We start from the raw sequence: 18,439 nt of genomic DNA on the forward strand, positions 1-18,439 counted from the left end.
TTTGTGATATTCTTTATGGTTTCCTTATTAACACTTTTATGTAATGTGTTATGCAAACGTTTTTGTCTTTAAAAACAGCATTTTGGTAATACTGTTTCTACTAAAGATTGCAGAGAACTGTGAAGATGTTTCAGTTCACTGAGTATTGCCAGCTATTTGTTGTGATGCAAATTGTCCTGCAAGGTAACCAGTTTTATACCTGAAGTTTCCAGCAGAGCTTCCATGGTAGTAGCAGAAGCTGATCTTTCACTAAGATGTTTTTGGACCATCTGTAGTAGTTCAGTGGAGACCCTGTAGGGAGAACTAGAGAATATTTTTAAACTGAGTTTCTCCTGCAGAATAAGAGGCTGGAAAACAAATGACGTGTTGGAAGCTAATGCAACCTCTTTTTGGTTCTTGAAGAATTCTCTATGGCAGAATGAGAAACAAAACAGGGAGCAAAACTCAGGGCAAGTCTTCAGCGAGCACTCGCATGTCAATCGTTCTGCGATTTCTGGCCGGCTCACTGCCAGAAGAGATACGGATGTTCTTGGATCTACTCTTTGAAGCTGTGAAGCAATTCAGTAATGGTAGGTAGGCCATGGAAACTGAGGGTGTAGGAGGATATACGTGCTTAGTACTTAGTTATGTGCTTCAGTTTGTCCCTTAACCATGCCTTGAAAGGATGAAAGTAAACCCTCGGTAAGGCCTAGGTTTCCCCTGAGTTTCTCCTTACAAAGCACAATTGCTCTGTTTCACATGTCCAAGGTCAGAAAAACAGAACAGCTTGCCATAGCTATGCAAGTAAGCTGTAGCAGGCCAGGAGTGGGTAGTGGCTGGCATCATGGGTTGGCCTGAGTATCATGGCAGTAAAGAGAGCTTGTAAGGTGCTCTGATTCTGTAGCAGCGGGAGACGTTTGAGTGTCAGAGAGATGGAGACACAGAGCTGTTCTTATTTAAAAACCTGACTGTGAGGATCTGTAATTTAGGGCCAAATTCCACTATTTTTCACTGAAAAATTATTCTTGGTAGTAGGTGTCTTCATGGTGCCTTTCTAGATAATTTGCTGTTCCTTTGCCTACCACAGGGCCTTGCCAGACTGCAGTCCTTCAAAGTATGTCAGAGCTGGATTTAGCTAAAGTCCTGCCTCTTGGGCGTCAACATAGCCTCTTCAACGGTCTTGAAGTTGTGTTGAAAAATATGGGACATCTGATCCAGCACTACCTGCCTGAAATTCTACAGATTCTGCTCTGCATGACTGCTGTGGTATCCTGCATCCTCCAGCAAAGAGAGAAGGTACAGTATATATGCAAACAATATATAAACACGTAAATTAAGTTTCTTTCTCTCCTCCTCCTCTGAGCTTATACATATGAACAGAGCTTTCTTGATTCAGGTAAAGATAAGTTGAATGCCATTGTGGAGAGAAGCTCAGCAATTAGAAGTCTGTCAAAATAGAGGCCAGTGATGCTTGTTTAAAAGTGGCTCAAGCAGTGCAGACAGAGTTAATGTATTTAGAAAACTGATTTGAACTGTGTTTTTGTTTGAGTTAGTGAAAAGAGAGTTGCAGGCAATCTCTATGCGTTATTCCTACCTGTTTTGTGGAGAGATAGGCATGAGAGAGAGATAAATGTTCTGTTGTAAACATGTAACAAGATTTTATGGCTGGGAGTTGAAACTTGCCTTAAAGATGGAGCTTCTTGGCTGCAAGGATAAAACACTTGAGGAGGGGAAGGAGAGGTTTAAAGTTCCTTGCCTGAAGACATTAGATTAAACCTTGTCCATGAGGTGTTTTGTTGCAGTGTTAGATCTTAGGGGAGCTCAGCATTGTAGATAAACTCAGTGATTATCTACCCTGAATGTCTCCTGTCATGGGACACAGGAAGGATGTGGCTACCAGCCATGCTTTCCGCACACTTAGAACCATCTTCAGCTCTGTATCAGGAGTAGTCATACTAATCCAGTGTTACCATTTGAGTTTTAGCCAGGTATCTGCAGAGCACTGCAAATGTTTTTCCCCTTGCTGAGCAATGGCTGTACATGGAGTGGAGATCAGGTGAGGAAAACATCCTCTTAAAGATTGGTTACACCCAAAAGTGAGGCATGTTGGCTTATTGCTGCCCTGTACACAGAGCAGACATCCACACAGACATACATCCCTGAGCTGTAGTCCAGCTACATGGGGTCTGTTGCCAGCTGCTCAGAAACTGTAACACAGACAGACTTTTCTGTCTTCCTGGTGCAGAGCCTGCTCATATATTAGGTGGGAAACAAGCAAACTGCACAGTCATCATCATCTCTGTGGTGTTGAAATGAATTACAAGGTGATGGACTGAGCAGTGGGAATGTCACCATGAGCATGTTCTTGCCAAGACCTGGCTGTGAGCATTTGAGGTTAGAACTTGGAAAAAAATCCGTCAAAACAAAGCAAGTCTTTGCAATAGGCAGTATCCAAGGTCTCATAGCTGCCTGTGGGTTGCACAGAACCTTGTAACTGTCTTAATTTATGAAGAGGATGAGCAAATTTGAGGACACCCGCATCCCACAGTCTGACTTCAGCAGTGCATACATGTTTTCAATGAGAACAGGAGACGGGAGTTCCAAAAGCTGCTTCATTAACTGCAAGGAAAGCCTCGTTTTGCCAGAATTGCTACAGTAATCCTGTCATGGTTGTGTAATGTCAGAAGTGACAGTCTCTTGTTTGTCTGAACTTAATTTAGCACTTCATTGGCCCAGGGGCTGTTAAAAGCTCAAGGAAGAGTGTGAGAAATCTGTTTATCTTGACTAATAATTAGAAGACATTCTTGGAGTTTGAGAGTAATTTATTGCAGACTGATACTGCCTGGAGAGTTAAACATCAACTTCAGCCACTTCAAGACAAGTTATTAATTTACCATTTCCTACTGATTGTGTTCACTATAGAGTTTCTTTGTCCTCTCAAAGGTTTGATCTCAAAGAACTCTTATGATCTCAAAGAACTTTCCCCCACCAATTTGGGGAAACCCAAAATTTCTTCACTTGGAGGTCACCATTTGCAATAGTATCCTGGTTTGTGCTTTCTTTGGGCTTTGAAACAGTTCATTTGCCGCCTGGAAGCTGATTGCAAACCATTAGTACACATTCAGCATAGCATGGGAGATCCCATTGCAAGAACTTGATTGGCTCCTTTTCCACCATCTCTTCTTTGTCTTTTTTACTTGTGATTTTGGATTCTGTGTAGTGGATCGTGATATGGACTGGAGACCCAAAAGAGCTCCAGTTTCAGACAGTGGCTTGTATTTGATCTGGTGTGGCTTTGTTGTTTCTGAGACTGAAGTTCATTACCTCTGTACTGTGGAGCTACTTCATGTGCTCGTGCTGTGAGCTGCATTGCACAGTATGGAAATAATTTCAGTTACTCAGGTCAAGACTCCTCTCAGAGAGGAGAGTCAGAATGCAGCAGTGCATGAATTTTGTTATTGAAATGTTTATCCCAAGACAGACTATGGAACATAACCACTAAATGGGTACTAGAAGCACCTTCCTGTAACCAAATGCTATAGCCCCCACCCTTCTCTGCTGGAAGACATAATTCACATTCTTCTCTTCTCTGTTCCTCCCCTCTTCTCTTCATCTGTTGACTTCTTTTCTTCCCAGATGATCTTGGTGTGCACCTTCATTTTGGAAAGCTGATTTGGGTCCTTTCAAGTGTAAAACTGAATTGTTTAAGTGTCAAGGTTGGAAATCTAATTAATTGTGGTATAACTTTTTGCACTGTGTCCAAAAGGGGCAGATGTTACTGAGTTAAACCTATCAGCATGGATTTTTTATAAGCTGAAGGAGTCCTGTGTAACTGACTTAATGCAGGAACAGGCAGGTCCGTTTAAAATTTAGGTCAACTCTGAGATGTAGATTGCTACTGTGAGCAAGTTACAAGAGAAAACAGAAGTTCCTGCAAAGGATGTGTGTGGATATGGTCAATCAATTGCAGGATTTAATTTCAGAGCAAGTGGTTAGTAGTTGTTCTGCTAAGCAGGTTGGTTTTTTTGTTGTTTTTTTACAGGTCCAACCTAGATTCGTTAATCCACTGAAGAATTTGAGACGTCTTGGTCTCAAGCTTGTGGCAGAGTTTTTTTCTGATTATGAGACCTACAGGTTTAGTGTGGAAGAGATTGATGCAGTTTTCCATGCTGTGGTATGGCCTCAGGTAAGTATTTATTGTTTTTCCAAATAACTTGTTTGAAACATGTATCATGCAGAAAACTCCAGCTGTACTGAGTTCTGTTGTGTCAGCTGTGTCCATTGCTAGATTGGATGTGGCCTTGGACCGATTCTGTCATCCCGGTGTGTCTGTGCAAGGCCAATTTCTTGGCTCATATCTGATTAGTCCTGGAATAATCAAGTCATAGATTAAAGTACAAATTGATTCATCTGAATAAAATGGATGCCATTTCTTTGTTCTTTAACCACAGAAGCAGACTTCTTCCTTAGATGCTTCAGGGAAGCTAAATAATACAAGTAATTTCTGGCTGCACTTTACTACTTTCTGTGTGACACTTGCTGGGTAGGGGACTACAGAAACAAATGCTGCCTCAAGAAAGAAGGGGTCTGTCAGTGAGCTATGTGGTCTTGTGCCTGCCTGCCAAGATTCCATGTGAGCACAGTGACAAAGCACAGGCTTCTGGTTTTTATCAGAGAAATTCAGATCACCTCTGAGCTTGGAAAATGTACTGCTGTGAAATGGAGAGAGAACACAGAATTTAAGATTAAATTGTGCTGTCTTTGTCAATGCAGTGTCTGGGGTTGTCAGGGAGTGCCTGTACGAGCTGCTGGGTTGTCTCTACTCTCTAAACAATTGTGTCCACGAAAAGGTTAACTGAGTAAGAGGGGCTGACTCCAAGAGTGCTCTTCCACAGAGGCTTTTGAGGTGTCCAAATGTCCAACTTCCTAGCAGCAGAAAAGCCTGTTAAAGAACACTGGTACAGTCTGTGAAACCACATAGCTGCTTCTCTAGATACTGTGTTTGTTTACTCCTACACTGTTTCTCTGCTCTACCAGTAACAATATGTGGTGTGTAGTATGATTATGTGGACAAACTGTAGATAAAATAGTACCATGCGCTGCATATAGCTCTGTATTGCACTGGGCTGAGCAACAGGGAAGTGCATGTTCCTGTTGTCCGTGGAATCTTCTTATACCCAGGGTGGTAAGTGGGAAAAACAGTGAACATTTATTGCAGTTCCTGAGCACTTCAGGCTTTAAGTCAGCAAAGCACTTAAAGCTTTCAGGGAGCACAGTGTTTGCAAATTCTGAGTAACTGAACAAGATGTACTATTGCTACTAAATAGTTAGAATGCCTCTTGTCTTTACATATGTCAGGAAGACAGATGGTTTTGAAGCTTGGATAGTAGTATGATCCAGAAGCTCCCTCTGGAGTCTTTTCTGGTGAACTTCATGATGATTTGGTTTTTGCAAAAGAATCGTTTTGGCTTGTGTGCTTTCCTTTTTTAAAACTATAGAACTGAGGTGTGTAAAAAGTCGTGGAAAGGGCAAATTGTTTTAAACCTGTTGAACCTGCAATTGGAGTTTGCTGTTGTTCATAGCCCAGGATTTTGCTGCAGAGGCTTGTTAGCCTGCACAGCAGCATTCCTGCAGGATTGAATTAATGGTTTACTCTCCATTGTATATAATTCAGGAAATCTCTGTTTTATGCAGAGCAGTAATATTGCCAGCCTTTGGGACAGGAGAAGAAGATTTCTAAGAACCTGGCTATGATGGTCAGACCGGCCTTCTTTTCTGTTATGCTCAGGTCTTGAGCAAACTGAGCTAGTCCAAACCCCACATGCACCATTCTGCCTGCTGCCCCTAAATGCACTGGAGCCTGCTCTGCCTGTTTGTTCACTAGTGGTGTCCTACCAACAGTCCAGCGTGGTCACGGTAGAAACCCACCTGTGTGACTTGGATGGAGCCTGTTGGGCTGTGGAGTGGCAGAGAGGAGAGTGCACCGGGTCACCTTAGCCTGTGTCCAGTTATGAAGGAGCAGCAGCTGTTCTGTGGGGTTCAGGCTGGGCACTGCTGAGGTGGGGCTGTTTTGGACACAGAACTCTGTTAGGAGATTCCATTCATGGGATGCAGTGCAGTGTTCCAGCCTCTTCAGTGAGGCAATGGAGATTCAGACCAGGAGCTGCAGTCAGGGCATAGGAAGTGTGGGAGGAGTGAGTTTTTGGTGTGCTTGAGCTTTCATAGGTATGTCTGAGAGAGGTTGCTAAGTCTCTATGGCAAATGGGGGCGTCATGGGAATCTAGTTTCAAGGGAAGGGCAAAAATGGTACCTGTAATACTGTATAAGCAGGAGTGAAATGTTGTAAGGAATCATTTGAGAAATACTGAGGAAGTTGGGAAATTACTTTTTAAAAGGTTGAAATTACTTTATAACAAAGGTAAACTATAGAATGTGAGGTCTTCGTTAGAGATGAGGTTTTTAAGTGGCTTTACTTACTTATGTTGCATTGGTATCTGATTTTTCTCTCCTTTAGGTCTGCAGATTGGCTTCAGAGAGTCAGTATTCTCCAACTTTTCTGCTCAAACTCATTCATACCTGGAGTAAGAACCCCAGGTAAGTGTTCTTCTGGCAAAGAAACCTAAGTACTTCTGAAAACATAAAACACAAAAAATAGCACACTAATAGGCTGTGAATTCTGTCCAAACCCATATTTTCTTTTTCCATTTGACTCTCATTCTTTTGATAGCAGTCAAAGCAACTGGGAAGCTTTCTAGTTTATGCAAGAACTCACTTTTTAATAGGCTGAATTTTCCATATATTAATAACTAAGCACATATGCAGCCCAAACCTAACTCACAGGTGAGGAGGAGGTCTGATGTATTAGGATATGTCTGTCCTGACCAATGACTTCTTAGTCTTGTGAGGTGGAAAGTCAGTTCAACAATATATAATTTCATTCATGTTTTTGTGATTCTCTTTTTCTTTTGATGTTATGAAAGAGTATGGGCAAGTTCAGCATAGAATTTGTGATGAAGAGTTTGTTATTGAAAGTTGTAGAAGAGCTTTTTTTCGTTCAGACACTGTGAGAAGTTCTAGCTCAACTGTCTTGAATGACTTTTGCCTCTTCCACAGACTTGCTGTTTTTCTTTTGCTAAAGTGTCTGGTGTTTCTTTGGAGACACCTCCTTGGTAGGCATGAAGACCTTATATACAAACTTCTATTAAAAATGGTGTTGGATCACTAGGTTAGGAGCAGACTAAGTAAGAGGAGACTCAGGCTGTGAGAAAGGATTAGAAAAGGGACTGGATAGCCTCTCCACCTCCATTCATTCTATTTTTCGTGACACTGTTCTGGTTTTTGTGCACCTTTTTTCTTGTTTGAAGTGAAGACGGTCATTATTTTTTGTGTGACTTCTCGCACAAAAGAATTATAAGCTGAAAATTCTGAACCTGATTTTCAGTGAAACTTTTTATAATCTTTCTCTCAGGTATTTCCCTTTGCTGGCCAAGCAGCAGCCAGATCATCCAGAGAGTGATATACTGACAAATGTGTTTGCTGTGCTGTCAGCCAAGAATCTGTCTGAGGCCACATCCAGCCTTGTGATGGACATTGCTGATAGCCTTCTCAACAGCCCAGATTTTGAACCCACGGAGCAGGTTTCCAGTTTGAGCGTGACTGACTGTGTTGTCATGGCCACTGGAGACGTGACAGAAGGTAGGCCTGCCTGAGAGTTCTGAGAGACCTGTTGGATGCTTTAGATGGAGATGTTAGATTATGGTGAGGTTGTCCACACTCACTAAGAATACTGGGAAGAGGACCTCCTGGTGGAGCTGGAAACATCAGTGTACAGATTTGTCTTGTTGTGCTCAAGAAACGTAAAGTCCTGCTTGCCTGATGACTGATGAGATCCACATTTGAGCGTCAGGGTCCTGGGCATAGAGAGATTCCTTAGGAAGAAGGAAATGCTGACCTGTTCTGTCTGTGAAGCTTTGACTGATACAAGTTCAAGAATTACATAGCTGTCTTGGCTCTGCTCCTAACACCACATTTTATCAAAATCCCCTTCTTGTATGCACGTGATCCTGTATCACTTTGATGTTTAATCTGTGCTCCCTGACAGGAGAGATCTGGCTTATGTGAGAGTAAGTAGACAGGACAGGAGACATCTTTAACCTGCAGTACTCAAAGCTAGTGGAAAGGAGGTTATGCCCTTGTTATGGCAGCTTTGATTTTACACAAGAGGTCAGTGATGGAGTAAAGAAAACCACATCTACAAGTGCTCCAGTCATTTTAGGAGATGTTACTACTTTGGAGCAATGTCCTTGGTACCTTCCAATAAGCCAGCACTTATGAGGGCTGTCACTGAAATCTGTGAGGAGTGTGGTGTGTGCTTTCTTTGATCCCATCTCAGACATGTTAGACTTGATCTCAGCAAGTGCTGGTGCTTCTTTCCAGCCACCAGCTGCCCTGCACATTCATAGCTGCCATTTACTTATTCTTCCACTAGTGAAGCCTCCTTCATTAGTCCTGATTTCCCCTTTGTATAGGGTTGAATCTCCCTCATATTTCTTGCAGCAGTTTCTTGGGTGTTGCTAACTATTGTATCTCTTACAGAGCCCCTGAGCCTAGGTTGCCGGTTGGTCCTGCCTCATGTTCCTACCATACTTCAGTACTTCAGCAAAACAATGTTAAATGTGGAGAAGGTGAAAAAGAAGAAGTACAGAGCTCAAGTCAGCAAAGAGCTGAGTATACTTTCCAAGTAAGTGATTCTTAGAGTCTGAAACAGTTAAAAAGCTGGAAGGAGGGAGGAAGAAAGAGGCTTATTGTAATAGTTTCCAAAAAAAAAACCACTGTGTCTCAAACTTTTTAAATTTACAGCTGTTATAAATACCTGGATCTGTCATTCACCTTGCAAGTTGCTGATGTGATAAGTTTTCAGAAGTTGATTCTAGGTTTTGTTGCTGGTACTCAAATCTAATGTCTCTTGAGGGTAGAAAAAGGTGCAGAGATGCCTGCAGTCATGTGGAACTGAATGCTTAGGCTGGGACTGTGAATTTGGTAGGTACGCTCTGTTGGCCTGGATCAGCTCACAAAGCCTTGTGAAATGACACTATTGCTGACAGACTTCTTTGCTCTGTACTGGTGATTGAAATGATAAAAAAGAGTAAATTACCTTGTCCAATTTTGCAGGATCAGCAAATTTATACAAGAAAAGAGCCAGAATTCAGTGCTTGTGAGCCTTCTCCTTCCTTTCCTTTATCAGAGTAACATGGAGCAGGTAGGTAAAAATTATTTCCTCCCCCTTACTAAACATACGTTTTTCCTTTAATAAAGTTTATTTGTTTAAGATACAGTTACAAGTCTTGTTGACTGCATGCCATTTCTCCTTATTAGCCTGCAGTCAAGTCTTCATGTGTAGTCTGTTCAGAACGTGGTGCCCACTGCATGTTGATGTGCACTACTCACCCAGAGGTGCCAGTGCCCAGAATGATTCTGTTCCCCCTTTTCATGGGGAAGATCTGCAGAAGCTATAATGGAGTCTTTACTTTCTTTGTCATTGTAGTCAATCCACCAAATTGCTTGCAGTGTTTGAAATAATTGCTCTTCTTCACTGTGGATTTATGCACCCCAAAGCCTCAGCATCTGGACAGCAATGTGAATACATATGGTTGAGTAGGTAGTACATGTGGTGTACTGGGCAGTGCTGCATTAGTGTGCTGCAGGATGAAAGGCAAACTATACAGTACTATTTTGGGCTTTTAAATCTGTGAATCATTAGGGAACCACATCTGACTTCTATTGAGAGAGATCATACAAGAGCTTCTTTACTGTGCAGTGACAAGGCACTGGAGCGCATTGCCTGGAGAGTCTGTGGAGTCTTCCCTCATGTGAGATACTCAAGAGCTGTCTGGATGCAATGCTGTGCCATGTGCCTGGGATGACCCTGTCTGAGCAGGGATGTTGGACGAGACTGACCCCCCATGGTCTTTCCAACCTGATCCATTCTGTGATTCAGTGAAATACATGGTGCTGTTAATGTTGATCTCACGTATTCAAGAAAGACTACTTTTTAAAGGTCTGTTAGTTCTCCTGACCTTTGAGCTGGGGGGAAAGACACATAAAAGAAGTCTTTATTGTGCTGACAGTCCCGTCTTAACACTGTATTGTTTCTAATTAAAAGGTTGCAAGTACTTCTGAGAGATTCAGTGATTGCACTGTGTCCTTCTAATTCTTTGTTCTCGTTCAGTATCTCTAATCTGAATAAGTACAGCAGTGTTCACTGTGTCCCAAGGAAATGAAATAATCTTGTGAGGCTTCAATACTTATTGAGAGTTATGTATCTCTTTCAGGGTACACAAATTGACATTCTGGAGACAGTGCAGAACTTGCTGAGGCATTGCTCGAACCCTACAAGCTTTCTCAAACCACTGGCAAAGCTTTTTTCTGTCATCCAGAACAAACTGTCTCGAAATAAGTTGTGCTTGGTATTTCAGGTATTGCATTTCTACATCTTTCTATGCTTTATTTTTAAGTTTGTTCTAAGAGATCAAGAACAAAATAATAGCAGTATTTATCTTTGTACATGACTTTAAAAACCTTTTGAATCTACTTCTTATGTGAAGTGATAATAACGGAATTCTGTGTGATAGAAATTAATGAGCTGCACAAAGATTTGTGAAAGTTTTGGCTTACAGTCTGGTTGATGTGAGCCTCACTAGGGATCTTTAGTGTAAGAGAAGCCAAATAAATCAGTTAAACTGCAACAAATCCTGCATGTTTACGAAATAAGAATGGATTTCAGTATCCTGAAGATGATTTTTATTTGTATTCTTCTCTCACAGTTCATAGTAGGCTGTTCTTTATTACTTTGAAGTGACTTACATAACGTCTTAGCAGTAAAACACAGAAAACACTCAGCGTAGCTACTAGAAACTTAGGAACTTAAAACACATGTCCTCCAACTTACATAAGAAAGGCTCTTATGGAGGTTCTAACAGGAGAAAGACTAATGCTACTGGTTTGTTTATTTTTTTGTCTCAAGTGGTAAGTCTTGAGTTATCCATATTTTTAACAACTGTAAGAGTTAACTGGGTTTTTATGTTTCTTTTTAGACTTTATCCGACTTGGACACTAGGTTGAAGTATATTACTGATGTTGTTAAGGTATGCAGTTTCTTTGCTCCCTTTTCCCCCAGTATTGTATGATCACATTTCTGTCATTTTTCATTAATGACTTGTTGCTCTGCTGTCTTAGGTGAATGCCTTTGATCAGCGACATCTGGATGATATTGACTTCGATGTGCGTCTGTCAGCATTTCAGTCAATCACAGCCCACATCAAGGAAATGCAAACAGTGGATACTGACTTCCTCATCCCTGTTATGCACAACTGCTTCTATACCATCCAGGTTGGCTGAATGTTCATTCTCTTGCTATATGCACCATGTGTAGATGATGAATTGAACTTTCAACTTACTTCCATTGGCTGTTTTTTGGCACCACTTAACATTCCGAAGGTATCTGTGGGTATTCGTACAAACACCTTTTTTTAAGTTTTGTCTGTTTACCTTTTCGTCTGTATGTCCCAAAAGGAAAATACAGTGCAGCACAACTTTCTGTCAGTGTGCTCTGGAGCTGTTTTGTCATTGGTACTGGATAAAAGGGACATTACAGGCTTACATTTCTATTTGTTGTAGCATGTTCTAGTTGTGTGCGCCTGCTGGTAAATCTAAAAGGTTTTTACCTAATTGGGGGGGGGGCGGGGGGAGGGCTTAATTTAGGACTGGAACTTCTATAGGAAAGCTCTTAAGAGTTTCTGAGTCTCCGCAGGACTCGTTACGTTGTGTCCAGTGGTACTGTTCTGTCCAGGCTTTTGGGAGGAAAAAAGTGTCACAGCCAGACTCATGTTGTGCCATTTCTTCAACCACTCAGCTCGGGGATATGGCTCTCAGTGACAATGCAAGCCTTTGCTTGACCACTTTCATCCACCGACTGGCAGAAATCAGCCACACAGAAGATGAGTACAAGGAGCTAATCCATCACACTCTCCTGGAGTCTGTGAGAAGGGGTCTGAAGAGTAAGACTGAGGTAAGGCAGTGGTATCTGATCACACATTTCCTACTATCTTCAGGATAATGAGGCATTTTTTGGGTGAGTTCTCAGAGTCCACTAGTGGGATAAGAAGCGCAGGTACCCACTATAAACTTACCCTTCATTTGAAACCTTATAAAATAAAAAAATATATATAAATTAACTGTGTTTCTCTGCTGCTGTTCAGCTTTTCTTAGTTGTAACTTGTTCTTTGGAAGTGAGGCTTTAATTTATATGCAGTCCATAATAGGTGCATTTGTTGTTTTGACTGAAACACTTGTAAATGACAATGCTACTGTTCTCAGAGGTATGTAGCAGTCTCTCCAAGGGATACTTAACATTCACTGCTTACTATTTGTAGAGCATCCAGCAGGACTACACGTCACTGCTTTCCTGCCTCATTCAGACGTTCCCAACAAATCCCGAATTCCAGGATTTGGTCCAGCTGACCAACCGCCATGATCCTGACATGGACTTCTTTGAGAACATGAAACACATGCAGGTAAAAGACAGCAGGTATTTCTTAGTGCCTCTCTCCCCCTGCCAAGCAAAAGCATCTTACTGTGAGGGTATGTTTTGCAAAGCATGTGTATGTTGTCTGCAGAGAAATTGAACCTGTGTCATTAGATACCGTTATAAAAAAGTGGGATGTGGACATCATCAGGACTGCGGTGATTCATCAGGATTGAGAATCCAAGTCACGTTTCTATCTAGAAGTGTCTTGGGTTTATGATAGCCCACACTCAGCAGTATCCTGGAGGTCCCTCTGACACAGGCATGGAACAGGTCTCTGTTTTTTCTGGCTTGCTCCATGCTGCTCTCAGTCTGGAGGCTCTGCAGCCCCTTCCCATTCACAAACCTTTGCAATATAAATGTTACATAAACCCTGGTCTCCTGATTTTTCTTGCAGTATGAAATACATTTCTTCTGCTTTCAGAGATGTAATCTGAGAGAGTCTTTGCTGTATCTGTTGTTACACGCAAAGTTGTAAGTCTTTAACTTGTAATTTTCTCTGGTCTTTGCATCTCATTGCATCTCTGGTCATTGCAGCAACCACTGTTTGTAGTTGCCTCCCTTGTCTAACACCTTAAGATAGCACAGTCTTATGATTGTGAATCCACAATGCCATTGACCTGAAATGTCTATTGAGGCAAAAGGCTAGTGAAAGCCCAGAGATTTGGGGAAAAAGGCATGCCTTGGAAATTAGTGTGATATGTTTATGCCATTACCTAAAGCTGGGACATTTTCAGAACTGCTGGATGTAGGTGCTCTCTCATGCTGTGACTCAAGGACCGTCTCATTCACTGTCTCCCATGTCTGACTCAGATCCACAGGAGGGCACGAGCTCTGAGGAAACTGGCAAAGCATCTAACTGAAGAAAAGCTTGTGCTGTCTTCTAAATCCCTCCAGAACTACATCATGCCTTATGCTACAACTGCCCTTTTCAGTGAAAAAATGCTTAAGGTAAGCTCTTTAAATTGAATGCTTGAATATTTTCACCTTTATTATATACTATTTGCCTTAAAAACCTAACCTCTTTAGATGGCTGATATGTTTGTGAAATGAGTGTCTCCGTTGTAAACAAAAATGCTGTGCTGGTTTTGTGGCAGAAAGAGGGTTTAGAAAGCACAAATGCAGTCTGGGCCTGGCCCTGTATCTGCTAAACTTGTCCTGCTTCTCAAAGGTTGATCTCTTAACTGTTTGGATTAGGTTTTTTTGTTTCATTTTGGTTTTTTACTTGGGGTTTTGTCTTTATTTTTTGTAATCAGCTTCTTATTTTTTCCCCTCTGCCTCCAAACTTTTTTCTGTTAAGTGTGAGATTGGTTACTGTTTGACAGCAGACTGTGGGAATATAGTCTGCGCCTAGTAACAGAGGTGGGAATAAATACAGTTTGCTCTGGATTTAGAGGGAAACTGCAGAAATTGGTTGAAAACATCTGAGATCGATAGCAGCTTTGTAATTAAAATCTGAAGGGTGACATTTGGTTAGTCACTTTCAGTGAAATTACTTGTAATGTCTGTGTGGATAGACTTTCCACCTGTGGCTTTGAAAAGCAAGGGTTTACACTTTCGCACTTTCCTGCACGCTACCAGGAGAACAGCAGACCTGCTTCTTTCAAGCCAAGTAAATGTCAAATTTGCTTACTGTCAGAAATAGTGTTCTGAAGCTGAAACAATTAGAGCTCAGGCACAGGACCCAGCCCCTGCAGCAGTGCAGGCTGTGCCCATCAGTAGAGTGACTGAGTAGCTCTTCAACCAGAGGGCAGTAAAATGCATTGATTGAAACTTTGGTGAAGCAATAGACACATTTTATTTCACATCTTAAATTAGTTTATAGTTGATCAGCATAGCCCAGCAATGTGCCATGTGTTTGTGTCTGGATGCATTGGTTCTTGTTCTTAGTTCTTAACACAAGTGAGCCCATGGGTTTAAGTATGTAAGAAAAGTTAAATGTGTGCAGAAAGATTTGGAGGATGTGGGTCTGGAGTCCCAAGCAGTCCATCTGATGATGGACTGTGATTTTTTTTTTCCTAACATCTCTCAAAGGATGAGATCTGAAAATGCTGAATCCCAGGCATCCTCCCTAGACAGACATTATTTCTATCTCTTGCTGCTTTAAGTAAAGGATGACACATGACTATTTTGAATGCTAACAGCAACTGAATTTCTCTCTTTTGAGCAGCATGAAAATATGGTAACAGCCTCGGTTGAAGTTGTTGGAGCTGTCTGCCGACATCTTTCATGGTCAGCATATTTGTACCACTTAAAGCATTTCATCCATGTCTTACAAACAGGACAGATCGGTACGAAGCTGGGAGTAAGGTGAGTACCATGAGCAATGCTGCTCTGGATTTCTCTAAAGACTGCTTAGGCACAAGTCAGTGGTTTTAGGAGCATCCTGTGGATTTTAACCTCTTCCCTGAGATGAGACATTGCGGACTTCGATGTGGATTTAGGCAAGTGAAGGTGGGCATGGCTGGCTGCCTGCAACTGTGAGGTTTTAACAGGTCATAACTTTCTTACACCATGTCTCATTGAATGCATGGCAGCAGTTCTGTCAGGCTACCCCTGCTCCTGGGACACCTCCATTGCTCCAGTACCACTCTCTGTGAGGTTTCACAGTGAGCTAGGTCATAGAATGCATGTAGCTGAGAAGTAACCAGTTTTTATTTCTGAGTTTTTGAAAATAAACCTCTTTACAGTGCAATGCCACTAAATCTGATGTTTTCCAAAACGTTCTTGTAAGATTTTTCTGTTGTGTTTGTATATGCATCCGCTTTTTGTGTAGAGGGCTGATCTTTCTTCACATTTTTCTTCTGCAGCTTGTTAGAGACAGTGCTGGAAGCCTTTCACTTCGACCATAAAACGCTTGAAAAGCAGCTTGTGACCATTGACAACCAAGGTGAGCTTTTTGTGTCTGCTTGTAAAAACACTACCTCAAACTGCTCAAATGGAGCTAATCAAAGTTTTGTGGTTTGCTCTTGACATGAGCTACTCCCATCTTTTTAAAATAGGCCTACTGGAAGCTAGTGTTGACTTGTCTCCCTAGGAGCAGTGCAGATTTTCCTCCTGTGTGTTAACAAAGTCAGGAGAGGTGTAGGGAATCATCTCCACATTACCACTCCATTCCAGGCATCTGTAAGCCAAAACAACCCAGAACCTCTGTGGTTCTCAAGGTCTGCACCCAGTCATGTGGCTGCTGACACATCTGAGGTCTTTGATTTTGGCTGCTCTCATGGTTATCTGCAAGCCAAGACGTCCTCACCTTGCTTCCCTCGCCATTTCATGGGACGAAATCATATGTTCAGCTTCTTCACTGTTGCGGTTACCTGTTTTGGGACCTTTGGGTGAAGGAGGAGGCTATCTCACGTCTGTGCTTGTTGGTTCCTCTTGTCTTGTGAAATCCTCGGTTCTAAGTGAATGGCAGTTCTCTAACAGTTCAAGCACATTGACCTTTGCTAAGCTGACTAGAGGGTACAGACACAGAGTAACGTAGTTTTTGCTTTAAACGTGGCCCTGAAGGATGGTTATCAGAAACCAGCAAGCCAGAGCTTCTTTTCCCAGTAGAAGAAGCCTGATGCTTATTGCTGATTTGCTGTCACTGGGTGATAGGTAGGGGCTTTATCTAGAACCAAGCTGTCATGAGAGTCTCAGGGGCTCGAGTTTTGTGTTCTCCTGTATTTACCTGTACTTTTGGCAATTACTTGATAGAAGCTGCTGCCATGGACCTTGAGCCAGTGGTGGAGGCTGAAGAAGCCATGGAGCTGGAGCAGAGTGAAGGGGAAGAGGAGGAAGTTGAAGAAAAGAATGGGAAAAATCTCTCTGAGAAGGCAATAGAACCTGAGCAAGCAGCTGAACCATCTGAAAATGCTGAACAAGTGCCCAAACCTGTTTCGTTCTTACCCCGAAATAAAGAGGAGCTTCAGTGTCTGATCAAACACATTCAAGAAACAGTTACAGTCAACATCTTGCCTAAATTGCACAGGTGTATTATTGCAAAGGTGAGGAGTTGACATTTGCTAGCCATTTATGGGCTTCTACTTTAAAGGATTGGGATAATACCTCAGCGCCAGTGAAGATGTAACACTTTAAAAAATAGATGTAACTGGAGAGAGGCCATCTGAAAGCACAGAAAAGGCTTCATGGCCTTTGCAGATTACTGACAGACTCTCTGGTCAGTGTAGATGTGGTATCTTAACTTCCCTGCTGAGAACTGTCTCAAACTACACAAGTGAAATGATTCACTTTCTGCAACCTCTTGAAGAGTTCTCAGCCACTTGCTAGCACCAGCCTAGTCTCTGTATTGAAAACATGGGGATTTGTCTCACCTGTCCTTTAGCTGTCTGGGTTTTTCCTGCAGTTACCAGAGGATAGCAGCCTGCTGTACTGGCCTCTTCTAGTGTCTGCTGAGAAAATGCAGGATTTGTTTCTGTATATTAAAAGTGCATTGTGTCTTGCTCTCTTAAAAAGGTTAAAAGAGACGAGGAGCACAAGCTTGTGAAATCCAATGTTGTGAATGATGATGAGGTAGTTCGTGTTCCATTAGCTTTTGCAATGGTCAGAATGATGCAGTGCCTTCCCCAGGAAGTGATGGAAGCTAACCTACCGAGGTAAATCCCTGTGGGGCTCCTTAAATCCCAGTGGGGCTGTTCATTGTGCAAGCACCTTTCTCAGGCTGTGGTTATGTACATGGTGGAAGTCAAGAGAGACATCCTAACAGACCTTAAATACTTCTTTTGGAAATTCCTATTCCTAGTGACATGCACCTCTGCACCTCGGCATTTGAATTGTATAAATCCTTACCTAAGAGCAGAGCTGTGGATCAGGGTGCAGAGGCAGGGCTGATTGTGCTGGGGAAAAGAATAGTGTACAGAAAGAAAGGACAATCAGTAAAACGTTCTGAAGGACAGTAGGTGTTTGAAAGCCTGTAAAACCTCTCTGTGAGGCTGGCTGTGAGCACAACTTTGGTTGTCAAACAGACCTGAAAAGCAGCCTCCTTGGCAGTGTAATTAGTTCTGTTCTGCTTGGAGATGAACAAAGCTGTCTGTCTTTGTTTCCAGCATCCTACTGAAAGTCTGCACATTTCTGAGAAACAGATTTCAGGAAATACGGGACGTTGCCCGTAACACCCTCATTAAAATCACAGAAGTGTTGGGAGTGCACTACCTTCTGTATATCTTAAAGGAGATGCGGTCTGCGCTCATCCATGGCTACCAGGTAATGCTGAAATTGTTTCTCTTCTGCTCTCTGTAGGCTTTTTATAATGTATTGAGAGAAGAATCCGAAGGAAACTTGCTATCAAAAATTTTTCGTACTGATAGAATAGCTTGGTATAATGCAAGTAAATACTGTTGCAAATGCCTACATCAGTCTTTCTTATGCCATGCCAAGTGTCAAATAAGGATCTTTACCCTCAAAGAACTGAGAGTCCAAGCCATTTTCCTAGGGAAGAGTTGAGGTATGAATGGGAAAGACATATTTCTGATTCCAGTAAGATTGGAGGAAATCTTTCAGTAAGATCATAAGGGCTATGCAGTATCTGAGGGGAGTTGCCACAGAGACTGTACAGACAGTGTGTGGTGATGCTAATTGAAGGCTTGCTTCCTAGATCAAGACCCAAAGCTATTAATTCATCTTTCCTCTTTCCATGGTTTGGGTTAAGAATCATTTTTCATCTGAATCATTTTTCATCTGAATTGCCACAGTGGAGTAGCATGAGCTTCTAGCTGCTGTAACAGTGAATGCACCAATTAGAGCAGCCTAAAAATATCAGTAAGAGCACTGGGAAGAGAGGAGATTCCAGCCCTCTTGCCAGTACGTGGTGGGACAGGGAACCTTTTCCTGTTGCCACTACATGGATTCTCATCCTCCCAGGTTTTTTTTCCCCTA

General features: G+C 42.1%; 1 protein-coding gene across 1 annotated transcript in view; it reads left to right on the plus strand.

Annotated features, from left to right (window-relative positions):
- The window catches only part of UTP20 (UTP20 small subunit processome component), a 63,181-nt gene that overhangs the window by 29,038 nt on the left and 15,704 nt on the right, over window positions 1-18,439 (plus strand). The window contains exons 26-43 of the mRNA XM_066319367.1: window positions 403-569; window positions 1,067-1,275; window positions 4,022-4,165; window positions 6,494-6,573; window positions 7,448-7,674; window positions 8,575-8,719; window positions 9,151-9,238; window positions 10,311-10,454; window positions 11,073-11,123; window positions 11,215-11,367; window positions 11,891-12,046; window positions 12,411-12,551; window positions 13,376-13,513; window positions 14,733-14,872; window positions 15,373-15,452; window positions 16,262-16,551; window positions 17,021-17,160; window positions 17,611-17,767. Of these exons, the coding sequence (XP_066175464.1) occupies window positions 403-569; window positions 1,067-1,275; window positions 4,022-4,165; window positions 6,494-6,573; window positions 7,448-7,674; window positions 8,575-8,719; window positions 9,151-9,238; window positions 10,311-10,454; window positions 11,073-11,123; window positions 11,215-11,367; window positions 11,891-12,046; window positions 12,411-12,551; window positions 13,376-13,513; window positions 14,733-14,872; window positions 15,373-15,452; window positions 16,262-16,551; window positions 17,021-17,160; window positions 17,611-17,767 (2,650 nt within the window). The remainder of the gene's footprint in view (window positions 1-402; window positions 570-1,066; window positions 1,276-4,021; window positions 4,166-6,493; window positions 6,574-7,447; window positions 7,675-8,574; window positions 8,720-9,150; window positions 9,239-10,310; window positions 10,455-11,072; window positions 11,124-11,214; window positions 11,368-11,890; window positions 12,047-12,410; window positions 12,552-13,375; window positions 13,514-14,732; window positions 14,873-15,372; window positions 15,453-16,261; window positions 16,552-17,020; window positions 17,161-17,610; window positions 17,768-18,439) is intronic.

This window comes from Sylvia atricapilla, chromosome 5 (assembly GCF_009819655.1).
Source record: "Sylvia atricapilla isolate bSylAtr1 chromosome 5, bSylAtr1.pri, whole genome shotgun sequence".
NCBI lineage: Eukaryota > Metazoa > Chordata > Aves > Passeriformes > Sylviidae > Sylvia > Sylvia atricapilla.